This window comes from Prunus avium, chromosome 3 (genome assembly GCF_965620075.1).
Source record: "Prunus avium chromosome 3, drPruAviu1.hap1.1, whole genome shotgun sequence".
Lineage (NCBI taxonomy): Eukaryota > Viridiplantae > Streptophyta > Magnoliopsida > Rosales > Rosaceae > Prunus > Prunus avium.
The window spans coordinates 33016357-33028817 of record NC_142286.1 but is presented as its reverse complement, the minus strand read 5'-3'; the positions used below and the strand labels follow the sequence as shown (position 1 = coordinate 33028817).

Genomic DNA, 12461 nt, shown 5'->3' with positions numbered 1-12461 from the left:
ACCTCTTTAAAAATTCCAAACCAATATATTCAGCACCAACCCTAGGAAAAATGATTTTGTATTAGAGGCACGACTTTGGATATTCTATAAATGAAATGAGTATAAATAACAACAGTTTGGATATTGGTATTAAACAGTAACCGTATATAGAGCTGAATACTTTCAAGGGCAATTTCTATAAGAAACAAGGAAACCCTAGTTATGGGCTGTAAATCGAGCATCGAAACAGTTCGATTTTGAAGTTCTCTTTCAAGAATTACCTAACACACAAAAAATAGCTGAATCGGAAATTATTTAGTTATTTGATTATCCACATTTTCTTTTCAATTTTATTTATCGAACAACATTTTTCTTCACATTTAAGGATAACCAAACAATTCTGAATTTGGATAATTTTTATGTAAGAATAACCTAAAATATCCACTTCAAAATATATAATCGCTCAGTAACTGATAACGAGTAAAGCATCATATAATAGACTGACAAATATTTCCTTATAGAGCAATTTTATATGGGAAGAACAAAAAAGGGGAAAAAAATGATCAATTACTTGAAGAAATTTTTTTTTTGAATTTTTTTAAATATATACAAGCGATAATCTACTTTATACTGATATACACCTAAAGGGGGAATTCGAACTCGGTGTAGAGTGGGAAGCACATCCGCTAGCCAACTTGGCTAAACCCATGTATGCATTTTTGAAGATTTTATTAATTATAAAAGTAGCAAGAAAGAGATTCGATTCAAGAACTCAACATCATGATTCAATACTAACCCCGACTGTCGCTCCATTTGCAGGGGACCCTCTTCTTCTTCACATGGGCTTGCCTGCCGCAGTAGTTTTTGACCAAAAATAAGAAGCTTTAATAGAATGCAAAAGTAGTTGGCAATATTGGGAAGAAGAAGAAGAAGAAGAAAAGCATTCTACTTTAACGCAATTCATCAACAAAACCAGAAGTATTTCCCGGTAAATTCATTATGCATTTTTCCACAAGAAAATAAGTCTCTTTTTCTTAAAATGTAGATGTATTTTCGAGGTAATGGAAGGCAACGCGGCCAAGAAAGAAACGCTGAAACTTCACTCTTTTTTCCTTCTTATTTCTTCAATATTGGTCTGATTTTGTCACGCTTTGTTTTCCCTAAAAACTAATAAAGGCATCCTTAAATTTGACAGAAATTTCCGATAATGCAACTAATTGCATGAATTACCGCGGATTCCAATCCCAGGTTCAATTCCCATGTTCATATATAGTTATAGAAAGAAAACTTGCTGCCTTCTTAGAAAATTCTTACAACTGACAACCAGTAAAGCATCAGAGATCAGAGTAGACTGACAAATGTTCGTATAAAGTTGGTTGGAGAATTTCACAAGGGAAAAGAAAAAGAAAAAGAGAAAATTTAGCTGGAACTTGTCGACTAGTACACTACGAATCTCAGTGTATCAACAAAAAAAACACAATGACACATCCAGGAACTCATCACCATGAATCATACTAATCTGACTGTCATTCCATTGGCACAGGACCTTCTTGTTCTATGTTATCGTCCTGTAAACTACCCAACATGATTGAGGTCAGCATCAGCTTCCCGGCCTCTGAATAATCTGTATGCTGCATGAGTACTGCTTCCACAGAAGAAACCGAATCCTTCATGATTGGAGGCTCCGTGATTTCTTGTCTCAGTGACAACACTTCGTCGAACCCTTCTCCAAAAGTTTCAGCTTCTGGTCCATAACATCTATTTGATGCCTGGAAAAGCACGGTGTCTTTCAAGTTCTGCAAGGTTTCCTCATCACCCCACCCTTCAGATACCGATGCCTGATAGAGTTTGCTCCAATCATCTTGATCAGCAGCATTTCTCCAGCAATCCTCTAAAAGGTTTGCATGGGTCTTACGGAAGGAGGAGCTGGTCCATGCAAATACATCAAAAGCTCGCAGTGACAGCTCTGCACTTTTTTCACCTTCAAGGCACAGCTTGATAAGATCTTCTGGATGAAGTAGCTTTGTGTCAAGGCTTTGCTTTGTTTCATCATCAGGAAGGAGGTTTATTATTTCTTCCTGCAACAGATGATGTATCAGGTGAAGACTGACAGTGAATGGACATAGTTGAAAGAGATTCATCATATTCAAGAGTTAAAAAATAAATCATAATTCAAGGCTTTGCTTGATCACTACTTCTGATTTCCAAAAGTCCTATCTTTGAAAATAAAATAAATTACTTTCCGCCTTAATAATTAGAGTGGGAGGGATGAAAAATTCTGTTATATATGCCTTGTTCAATAAGGACATATGAAGAACAAGGCACAACCTTAATTTAATACAAATGACTAAAAATGCACCATCACCATTGAGAATTTGGGTTCTAATCACGCAAGTGCAATGACTGAAAGAAAATTTTCATGGAACTGCCACCAACCGTGGAATATGAAGGGTGGAAAGGAGGAAGGGGCAACAGACATGGCACATGAATTGTTCCTGTTAACCCAAACCCAATCATAAAAAGCAGAATCCTTACTTTCTCTTTTTTTATTTTCAATGAAGGAATGATAATACAAGACTGATTTGCCAATTCTGATACCCAAATAATGAAAGCGCTTAAAAGGGAAAAATAATCAGGAAGACCCTTCAACTAAAAACAAAAATGGCAATTAAATTTGTTTTAAAACACAACAGACCTGCAACTTCAGAATCTTTAAATCAGCCTCAATGCGCTTCAGAATCTTTAGATTTCCAAACTGATTGTTCTAGTGAGAGACAGGTTATCTCTTAGCCATGTGGCAGGCAAATTGGTGCAATATTTGTGGTTGGTGAACGCAGGCCACAAGTTTAGTTGTACTGTAAAAGCTCATGCCAGCTCCAACCAAAAGACAAATATTTAATAGGGCCCCACTGATGAAATCATGAAAGCATAAACTTTCCTTGGCTGTTTTTGTAGGCTTGAGGTAAAAAACGCCAACCTCTAAAATTCGAACTGTTCCTTGGCTGCTGTGAAAAGGTTAATTTGCCGCAGTATTGACAAAACAACAGCAAACCATAGCAGGGCAGAAATGGTTTGCAGTGGAAGAAGAGTAAAGGGAGATTCTCCAAAAAGTATTTTAAGTTAAGGATTGGTTACGTACTTCTAAGCTCGGCCGTTGGATTGCATTCATTAAATGTGTTGGTATTCTCTTAGATGCAATCCAACGGCTGAGATTAAAAGTATGTAGTCAATCCTTAACTTAAATACTTATTGGAGAATGTCCCTAAGAGTAAATAACATAAGCTCACCTACATTGTCTATGATCAACTACAATGTAATATCTATTAGCATTCGGGTCTATTGTCTCGAAGGCTCATAGTAAAAAGACAGGAGAATAACTTATTCACATTTTACAGATGGCATTGTGCAGAACACTTAGGAACACAGACAGACCACAAGATGACTACATGGTTTATTAACTTTGTTAACACTTCCGTGGGAGACTTCCAATTTAACTGATATATGTGCTAGCGAGCTTAGAAACTGGGTGAAAACAATATGACGATATGGAGAACATCAGGAACAACCAAATAGATATGTATAATCTGCGCCTCCTATTTGAGAACCCCACATGTGAATTCACCATCAATGCCGAAGTTGTTCTTTCGATGCTATCTGAAAGCAATTTAAAGGTCCAATCAAACCCCCATGAAAGAGCAGCAAGAAGGAAACAGATCAGCCAATGCAGTGCATTCAACCTCACACCACTCACTAGCCCTTTTCCAAACTCAACAATCATCACCTGCATGATCAAAACAGCCCCCAAAGCCATCAGAAACCAATAGTTGTGGAGGACAACAACTAGCATTTCCTTCTTCGCCAAGTGCATGGCACTCAACAGATTAAGGACCTGGCACAATGTGAAAGTATTGAAAATCATCGTATTCCGGACGCCTTGATCCATGCCTGGTACTGCATTTCCCATGAAATGTAAGATCAGCAAGACAGAAGCCTGAGATGAAACTTGAATTGCTATGTTTCTCCAAATGACTTTGGTTATAAGTGACTCAGTCCTCTTTGCAGGTCTTTGAGTGAGTAGTTCCGGGCCTTGTAACTCCATCACCATCATGAGGCCACCAAGAAGGCACATAATCAAGTTCACCCAAATCAAGTGAATTGCGGATAATGGGGACTCTCCGGAATGCATTGTTGCCACTAAGGTTATCAGTAGCCCGGATATGCAAGCAGTGAGGTGAAGTTGAGAGAATTGCTGAATGTTGTGGTAAGCACATGCACCAGACTTCCAAATAGGGGCCAGTAAACAGACATTTCTAACTATAAGATCAGCATTCTCTCTAGCCATTTCTGTGCTCCGGATATCATCTATGATTCCTACATCAGATTCTTTTAAGGTCAGAGTGTCGCTTATGGTCAACCCTCCATAGAATGCAACTATGTGACCTTTTTTCCTTAAGCGATCCACCATGAGAAACTTGTCCTTAGGGAGGGACCTTCCCATCAAAGAGATCATATCCATCTTATCCTGCCTTTCCATGGAATCCAGTCTTCGGAAAACTTCTCCTTCAATTTCCATATCATTTGAACCAGGGGAGATTCCAAGTTGTGAAGCCCTGGCTCTCACTGTTGAGAGCTCATCCTCTGACACCAATTTGATGCTTACTCCAACCCTTTTAAGAGCTTCCACTGCCAATTTAAGCTCTTCTTGATATGGGCGTCTAACACCCACGATTGCCAACAAAATCAACCCATCTTCTGTAGGTTCTTGGACTTCTGTTTTCTTGTAAGCATATGCAATGGGCCTAAGACCATTCTCCTCCATTTTATTAATCACCTGCTTAAATCTTCTGTTCTGGTCTTTCATAGTGTGACTTTCCCCTCTGTTATCATTGTAATGTGAACACTTATGTAATATTGTTGATGCATCCCCATTGCAGTGCAACTGCAGAATTTGTTCATTATTCACAGTTTTCCTCACTGAAATCCCACTGCATTTCTCATCAGAGCTCAACTGCTCAACAGTATTACATGTTTCATTCAATAACCCCAAGTTAGCACCCCATCTGGTCTTCAGCCAAGAAATGAGCAAATCATTTGTTGGGGATGGGGTAGCAGAAATCCCCTGATGCAGTGTTTCAAGAACAACTTGATCAGCTTCAGAGTCCACTTCATCACTGCACAAATCCTTTCCACCCAACCAAAATTCCTTAACCTCGCCCTGGCTACACATTAGCTCACCAGTTGTTTCTATGCAGATGACTGTTATTAGTCCCATGGTGACACAAGCTGATAGATTCTGAGGCTTTGCCTGATTTTGGACCACCTTCTCCTTCCATTGACAAAGGGCAACTGTAATCGCAAAAGGCATTCCATGTTGTATCCCTATCACCGCGGTTGCGAGAACACCTGCTAAAGTGGAAACCCGTCCTTGAGGTTTCAAGAAAATTTTCTCAAAGATCCTCATTACAAAGTTCATTGAAACTTCCCCTTTCAGTTCTGTCCTGTCATTGTAATTGTCATGCTTCCTGAAGAATAATAGCCGTATTAGCACCACGAGAGCAATCAGTAGAGAGACACAAACCGCAAGATAATCCATACAAGCATTTGGCTTGTCCATCAAATCTTGTAACAGTGTCTTTTCGTTTGGATTACGATGAGTCCCCAAGCTGAGCATCTCTGCAAAAGCTGTACTGGCACCAATACATGTCACAACCATGCGACCATGGCCCTTAATAACCTTTGAACCAGACAACACAAACGGGTTTTGGTCACAATCAATTTTGGGGTTCAATACCTCATCCAACATCAAGTCCTCGCCATGATCTATGAACAAACCATCGGCAGGGACACGGTCTCCTTCCTTCAAATGAACTATATCGCCCACCACAACACAAGATATGTTAACTGATGTAGGTTCTCCGTTACTCCTTTCAACATTCACCATCAATCTGCTCCTGTCCAGCAGGTGCTTCCTCACCAGCTTTCTCTCATGGAGGTAGTTCCCCACTGAAGGGAAAGCAACAAGTAAGAACACCGTAAAGAGTATGGCAACACCGTCGTGCCACCCTTGTTTGACTCCTTGCATCATGAATTCAATGGCAAACGAAAACCCTGCTGAGAGTAAGAGGAAAAAAACTGTATATGGATTGCAAGCCTTCAACAAGAAGTATGAGAAGCTTTTTGCATCAACTGGGGACTTGGTCGTGTTCCATCCTTGTGGATTTTGACCACCATCAACAGCATCATCCTGTCATATAAAGAACGAATATGATTAACTTAACAAAGTTAACTTCAATCATTCTCTATCAATATCAAGTGCATAAGATTATAAGAAGTTTTTTTTTTTTTTTTTTCTACTTATTTTTTTTCTACCTCAAGGTGAGACCTGAGATCTCGCAAAATGCCATCAACACCACCAAGTCCTCGCAGTGCATTTAAGTCCTTCTCTCTCACAATGCCAGCAACCTTGTTCAGAAACGGGTCCTGAAGAGGGATGTCAATCGCATGCTCAGGGGCAGGGGCCGGTGGTGCTGGTGCTTCTAAAGGTTCATAGCTAGGGGCTTCAAGGGGCAATCTGGTTTTCTTACTGCGTGAGGAGATGAAAACGCCTAGAGCAATATATCTAAGCCATCTCTTGCGCAGCACGTATTGGCCAGAAGTGTTGATGGTTTGAATGAGCAAGCCAGCAGTAACAGATGAAGTGCTGCTGCAGACACCTTCGGAATCTTGATCATCTGTTTCTGGCTCTCGGTACATGTTTCTTGGTGCAACTACAAAATTAGACAAATGGTCAGACCAAAAAAAAAAAGTTCAAAATGCTAAAACATAGAGAATATTGAGAGTAGAGAGTGGAAAGTGTAGAGAGAATGAGAGTTGTAGAATATTTTCTGATTTTTCACTTATGTTTCATTACTTACAATCAACACATATATATACAAATTCCTAAGACATTAGTCAAGCCCCCCAAGTTAGGCAACCAACCAAGTTAGGCAACCAACCTAGTCAAGCCCCCCAAATATTGTAGGTGCCAAACATAGTAGGTGCCAAACATTAATTGACTACATAATTAACACATTAATTGACTACATAATTAACACTCCCCCTCAAGTTGGTGCATAGATATCACCAATGCCCAACTTGCCAAGAGAGTTGTGGAAAGCTATAACAAGAGACTTCCTTCATTAATATGTCTGCATCAAGCTTCTTCTTAATAAAATGTCGATCCACTTCAACATGCCCCCTCACGTGGGACCACTACATGGTGGGCCACACGTGGAGCAAAGGCCACATTGAAGTTAATCATTTCGGTCTGTCGGTGGCAACACCAAATCCAAGTGCAGCCGGTTGGTCGGTAGATCACATAAACCATGCGAACAAGGCAAAGGCAAAGCAAAGAACACAGTAAGGACACAGAAACCCTGTGAACACGGCAAGGACACAGAAAACCTGTGAACACAGCAAAGGTAAGGTAAAGGACACAGAAACCCTGTGAACACGGCAAGGACACAGAAACCCTGTGAACACGGCAAAGGACACAGAAACCCTGTGAACACGACAAAGGTAAGGTAAAGGACACAGTAGAAGCAACAACAACATTGTCCTCAACAAGAGACAACAACACTGGCAGCAGCAAGAGCAACACTGGTACCAGCAAGAGCAATATAACTATCCCCAGCAACACTGTCCCCAACAACTCTCATAACAGGTAGGAGCAACAACACTGTTAACAGCAAAGGGACACAAAAGGCAAGAGCTGGCACCATCAAAGGATGGTGTAAGCAGCAACAACAATACTAGCAGCGTCACAAATACTTCCATTATTGCAGACACAACTTCTCTTCACTCCTCCTCTCCCCCTGAAGAGAAGGGGTTGTCAGAACCATAAAAGCAGTGGCACTTGAGAAACAGAAGCTGACTGAAGCTCAGATGTAGAAGAATCAGTCATGGCAGATAGGTAACTGAATTGCAGGCAGCGGAATAGATGAGCAGCAGTGTCACTCCCCCTCAAATCCGACGACGTATGAGAGTCGAGATTTGGAGAAAGCAACACCGGTAATGACAATAAAGTTGCAGCACCCAAATAAAGTTGCATCTATCTCCCCCTCAAATCTGACACTGGTAGAGGGTCGAGATTTGGAAGAAGAGAAAATGAAATAATAGTAAAGAGACTCAAACATGCCAGTCTCGTGGTAGAAACAAATGCAAGGAAAGGTGGAATGGAGATGGGCATCCGACAACTGGAGAAAAGGAATAAAAGATGGAAAAGAGTCTGCAACCCAAAAAGAAAGAAGGATTAAAAATGAATGAAGGTGGATGACGTGTATGCACACATAGAGAGAAAGGGATGAATATTGTATAGATAGGGTAGGTGACGTGGACAAGTGTAAGAGGTGTTGAAACGGAAGCCAAGTTATTGGCGTGGGTGTGCATGAGAACGAAGAGATGAGGAGAAAACACCCGTGGGTAACACAGAGAAAAGTGAAAGGCAACAAGGGAGAAGAAATATACCAGACAAAAAATTGGATGGAAATAGAGTGGAAGAAATAATTTAAGGAAATAAAAGGGAATAAAATAAGAAGTATGAGATTGGTGGTGAGAAAAGAAACCATAAAAAAGAGAATAGTAGTATTAAGAAAATGGAATGTAACAAGTAAGACACCTATCACGTGGGCACAAGAGGAAATGATGAAGAAAGGCAATATGTGATAAGAAACAAACAAACAAAAAAGGAACCCACCAAAAAAAGAGACAAAGAAAGGGTGCTAAAAAACGAGAAGGAGAAAGAGAGCTCAAGATAGCAGCAAAGAAGATAGAGACCAGCAGAAAAGTCAAAGAAAAAACATAAGGAAGCTCGTTAGAGCTTGAGAGATGATGCAAACACCAGAGTGGCTGTGCAAAGGGAACAACGGCAGTAGTGTAGCTCGGCATGACAGAGACAAGGCCGAGTAGGAAAAGGCTCAGCGAGCGGTGACGAGGCTCGCGGAGGAAAGGAAATGGCTCGGTGAGCGATGATGAGGCTCACGGAGGAAAGAGATCATGGTGATCAAGGAACGTAATGCCCATAGGAAACAAATTATGCCATCGTGGCCAAGGGACTTATTGCCCATACAAATAAAGAGAGGAAATTTAACAGAAACAAGAGAATTTACAGCAACATGAAAAAAAAACGCCAACGACTCTCAATTTGATAGAGGATCTTAAGGATTAGCCATAGGCTCTGATACCATGCCAAAACATAGAGAATATTGAGAGTAGAGAGTGGAAAGTGTAGAGAGAATGAGAGTTGTAGAATATTTTCTGATTTTTCACTTATGTTTCATTACTTACAATCAACACATATATATACAAATTCCTAAGACATTAGTCAAGCCCCCCAAGTTAGGCAACCAACCAAGTTAGGCAACCAACCTAGTCAAGCCCCCCAAATATTGTAGGTGCCAAACATAGTAGGTGCCAAACATTAATTGACTACATAATTAACACATTAATTGACTACATAATTAACGTTTCATTACTTACAATCAACACATATATATACAAATTCCTAAGACATTAGTCAAGCCCCCCAAGTTAGGCAACCAACCAAGTTAGGCAACCAACCTAGTCAAGCCCCCCAAATATTGTAGGTGCCAAACATAGTAGGTGCCAAACATTAATTGACTACATAATTAACACATTAATTGACTACATAATTAACACTCCCCCTCAAGTTGGTGCATAGATATCACCAATGCCCAACTTGCCAAGAGAGTTGTGGAAAGCTATAACAAGAGACTTCCTTCATTAATATGTCTGCATCAAGCTTCTTCTTAATAAAATGTCGATCCACTTCAACACAAAAAAGATTAAGCAAATAGTCTCTCCAATGTCAGATCCTGCATGATGCAGGGACAGAATAAACTAAGCAAATGGTGTTTGCTCATGGATTAGTGGTACTTTTGGCAGGAATATTGGACTCACCGTACGTATATGACTAATTGAGGAAGGCTCAAGGAGTTGTTGAGTGCTGGGTTTGGAAAGTGCTTATATTAACCTTTTTCCCCAGAATAATGCATAGCAGAGAAAGACACTGCAATTAATGATAGAAATAGGATGAAGACTAGAGGTTGTGGTGTGATTAATGGAGTGATGGTTGGGGGAATTTATAGGCCTAGATATGTGCATTTGACAATTTTGCCCCCAGAAAGGAAGCGACCTGGAAGCTACATAGTAAATTACCCAGAAAATTAATTTCCCTAGAGATTATAATTTTAACTTGATTTATAATACCATTAGGGAGCCTATTTTTATTTTTATATTTTGTTATGTGACATTATGTAATGCAAGCCTCTCTCTCTTTGTTTTGTATTGTTTTGTAGAGAAATTCAGTGGTGTGGTGGTGTGGCTTTGCCACTTTACGCGTTTGGCACGCGGTGAGTGTGGAAAATTCTCTGTGCCTGTACTCAAAAGAGAAAAATTAAAAAAGTGTTGGTTGACATATTGCCACATTGTGTTTAATGCTGAAAATTTGATTGGATGTTCTATTGTGCATAGATAAGACCAGAACTCTTATTCTCTCTTGAATTTCTATTCAATATGAATTTTGAAGAAAATGAAGGGTTTGTTTGGAGTATTTTTGAAAAAGCCCTTTTGACAACGTATGATAGAAAAATTTAGAAGTGCTTATAGCTCATAGAAGCGTTTTGTGGAGAAGTATTTGCCATGAGCTTCTTTAGGAATTACTCTCCAAAGTGCTTTCCAGGAAGCACTGAAATTTCTTATAAAAATTTCAACATTTTTATAATAAAAGCGCTAATGAGCAGAATTGCTTCTTAAAAAAGTAGTCACAAACAAGCAAGAAATGTATTTGGTATTTGGTGTAAGAAGTGCAACGAGGCTTGCTTGTACTCATATGATTAAGGCCCCGTTTGGGATTGCTTTTTTTGGCAAAAAACCTGCTTCACTTTAAAGTTAAGAAGTTTAAGGTGTTTGGTAAAAAGAAAATATCCCGATTATTTTAAAAGCAGGCTCTAAGTTGCTTTTCAAAGCTGCTTTCAAAAGAAGCAGAGATGAACATTTGATGAATTTTTTAAATTCCCAAAATACCATCATTCATTTTAAAAAATGACACCACCTCCACTTTCACATCCAACTCCACCACTTCCACAACCACCGCCACCACATCCTCATCCTCCTCATCCTCCACCACCACCACCACCACCACCTCCACAACCAACATCACCACCACCTCCACAACCAACATCACCACCACATCCTCCTCCTCATCCTCCGCCACCACCACCTCATCCACCACCTCCACCACCACCTCCTCCTCCACCACCACCACAACCACCACCTCCTCCAAAACCTCCAAATCTACCACCACCTACACAACCAACACCACCACCACCACCATGCTGCCACTGCCACCACCACCACCACCTCCACAACTGCCATCCCCACCACCACCAACTCCACTTTCATCACCACCACCACCTCCACCTCCACTCCATCACTACAACTACCATCACTTGATTAGTACATAACACTTTTAACATCATGTCTATTTTAGTCATTATTCATAGTTACAACAATTTTATATTAAAATTTACCAAACGCTTTTTACACTGCTTTTTGTACTAACAGCACTTTAAAAATATTGTTTACCAAACATGGAGCTGCTTTACTTTACAGCTAATTATTTTCAAAGCACAGCAGAAGCAACTTTTTTTAAAAGTGACAGCAATCCCAAACTAGGCCTAAATGTATTTATTCATGCATAGTAGCAGGTCATGTGTCGGAAGAAAAAAAATAGAGATAATGTGAAAGTCTCCAAACATAACAAAATCTACCAAGTCTTTGCAGTCTACAAAGTCTTTGCTTTGGTTTGTAGTAAAAAGTATTCGACTTGCTTGTCTCGACTTCGTCTGGGGTCGTCTCTTGTTCAATAAACCTCTTCCAAATTCCAAACCAAGATATTCAGCACCAACCCTACGAAAAAAGATTTTGCATTAGAGGCTGGACTTTGGATTTTCTATGAGAAAACAAGGAAACCCTATTTATGGGCTGTAAATCGAGCATCGAAACCGTTCAATTTTTAAGTTCTCTTTCAAGAATTACCTAACATTAAAAAAAAATTGAGCTGAATCGGAAATTATTTAGTTATTTGATCATCCGCATCTTCTTTTCAATTTTATTTATCGAACAACATTTTTCTTCACATTTAGGATGACCAAACAATTCTCAATCTGGATAATTTTTATGTAAGAATAACCTAAAATATCCACTTCAAAATATATAATCGTTCAGTAACTGATAACGAGTAAAGCATCGTATAATAGACTGACAAATATTTCCTTATAGAGCAATTTTATATGGGAAGAACAAAAAAGGGAAACAAATGATCAATTACTTGAAGAAATTTTTTTTTTGAAATTCTTTTATATATACAAGCGATAATCTACTTTAAACTGATATAAACCTGAGAAGGTAGAATTCGAACTCGG

The 12461-nt window shown here is 39.5% G+C and overlaps 1 protein-coding gene across 1 annotated transcript; it reads right to left on the bottom strand.

The window, feature by feature from the left end:
- Window positions 1–1215: 1215 nt before the first annotated feature.
- On the bottom strand, window positions 1216–10085 carry LOC110749941 (calcium-transporting ATPase 12, plasma membrane-type-like). Its single transcript, XM_088250908.1, has 4 exons — window positions 9937–10085; window positions 6349–6746; window positions 2675–6223; window positions 1216–2057 (listed from the first exon to the last, which is right to left on the bottom strand). Exons 2-3 carry the CDS (start codon window positions 6730–6732, stop codon window positions 3470–3472), a joined length of 3138 nt encoding a protein of 1045 aa, XP_088107034.1. The 5' UTR covers window positions 6733–6746; window positions 9937–10085; the 3' UTR covers window positions 1216–2057; window positions 2675–3469.
- Between the last annotated feature and the right edge of the window lie 2376 nt (window positions 10086–12461).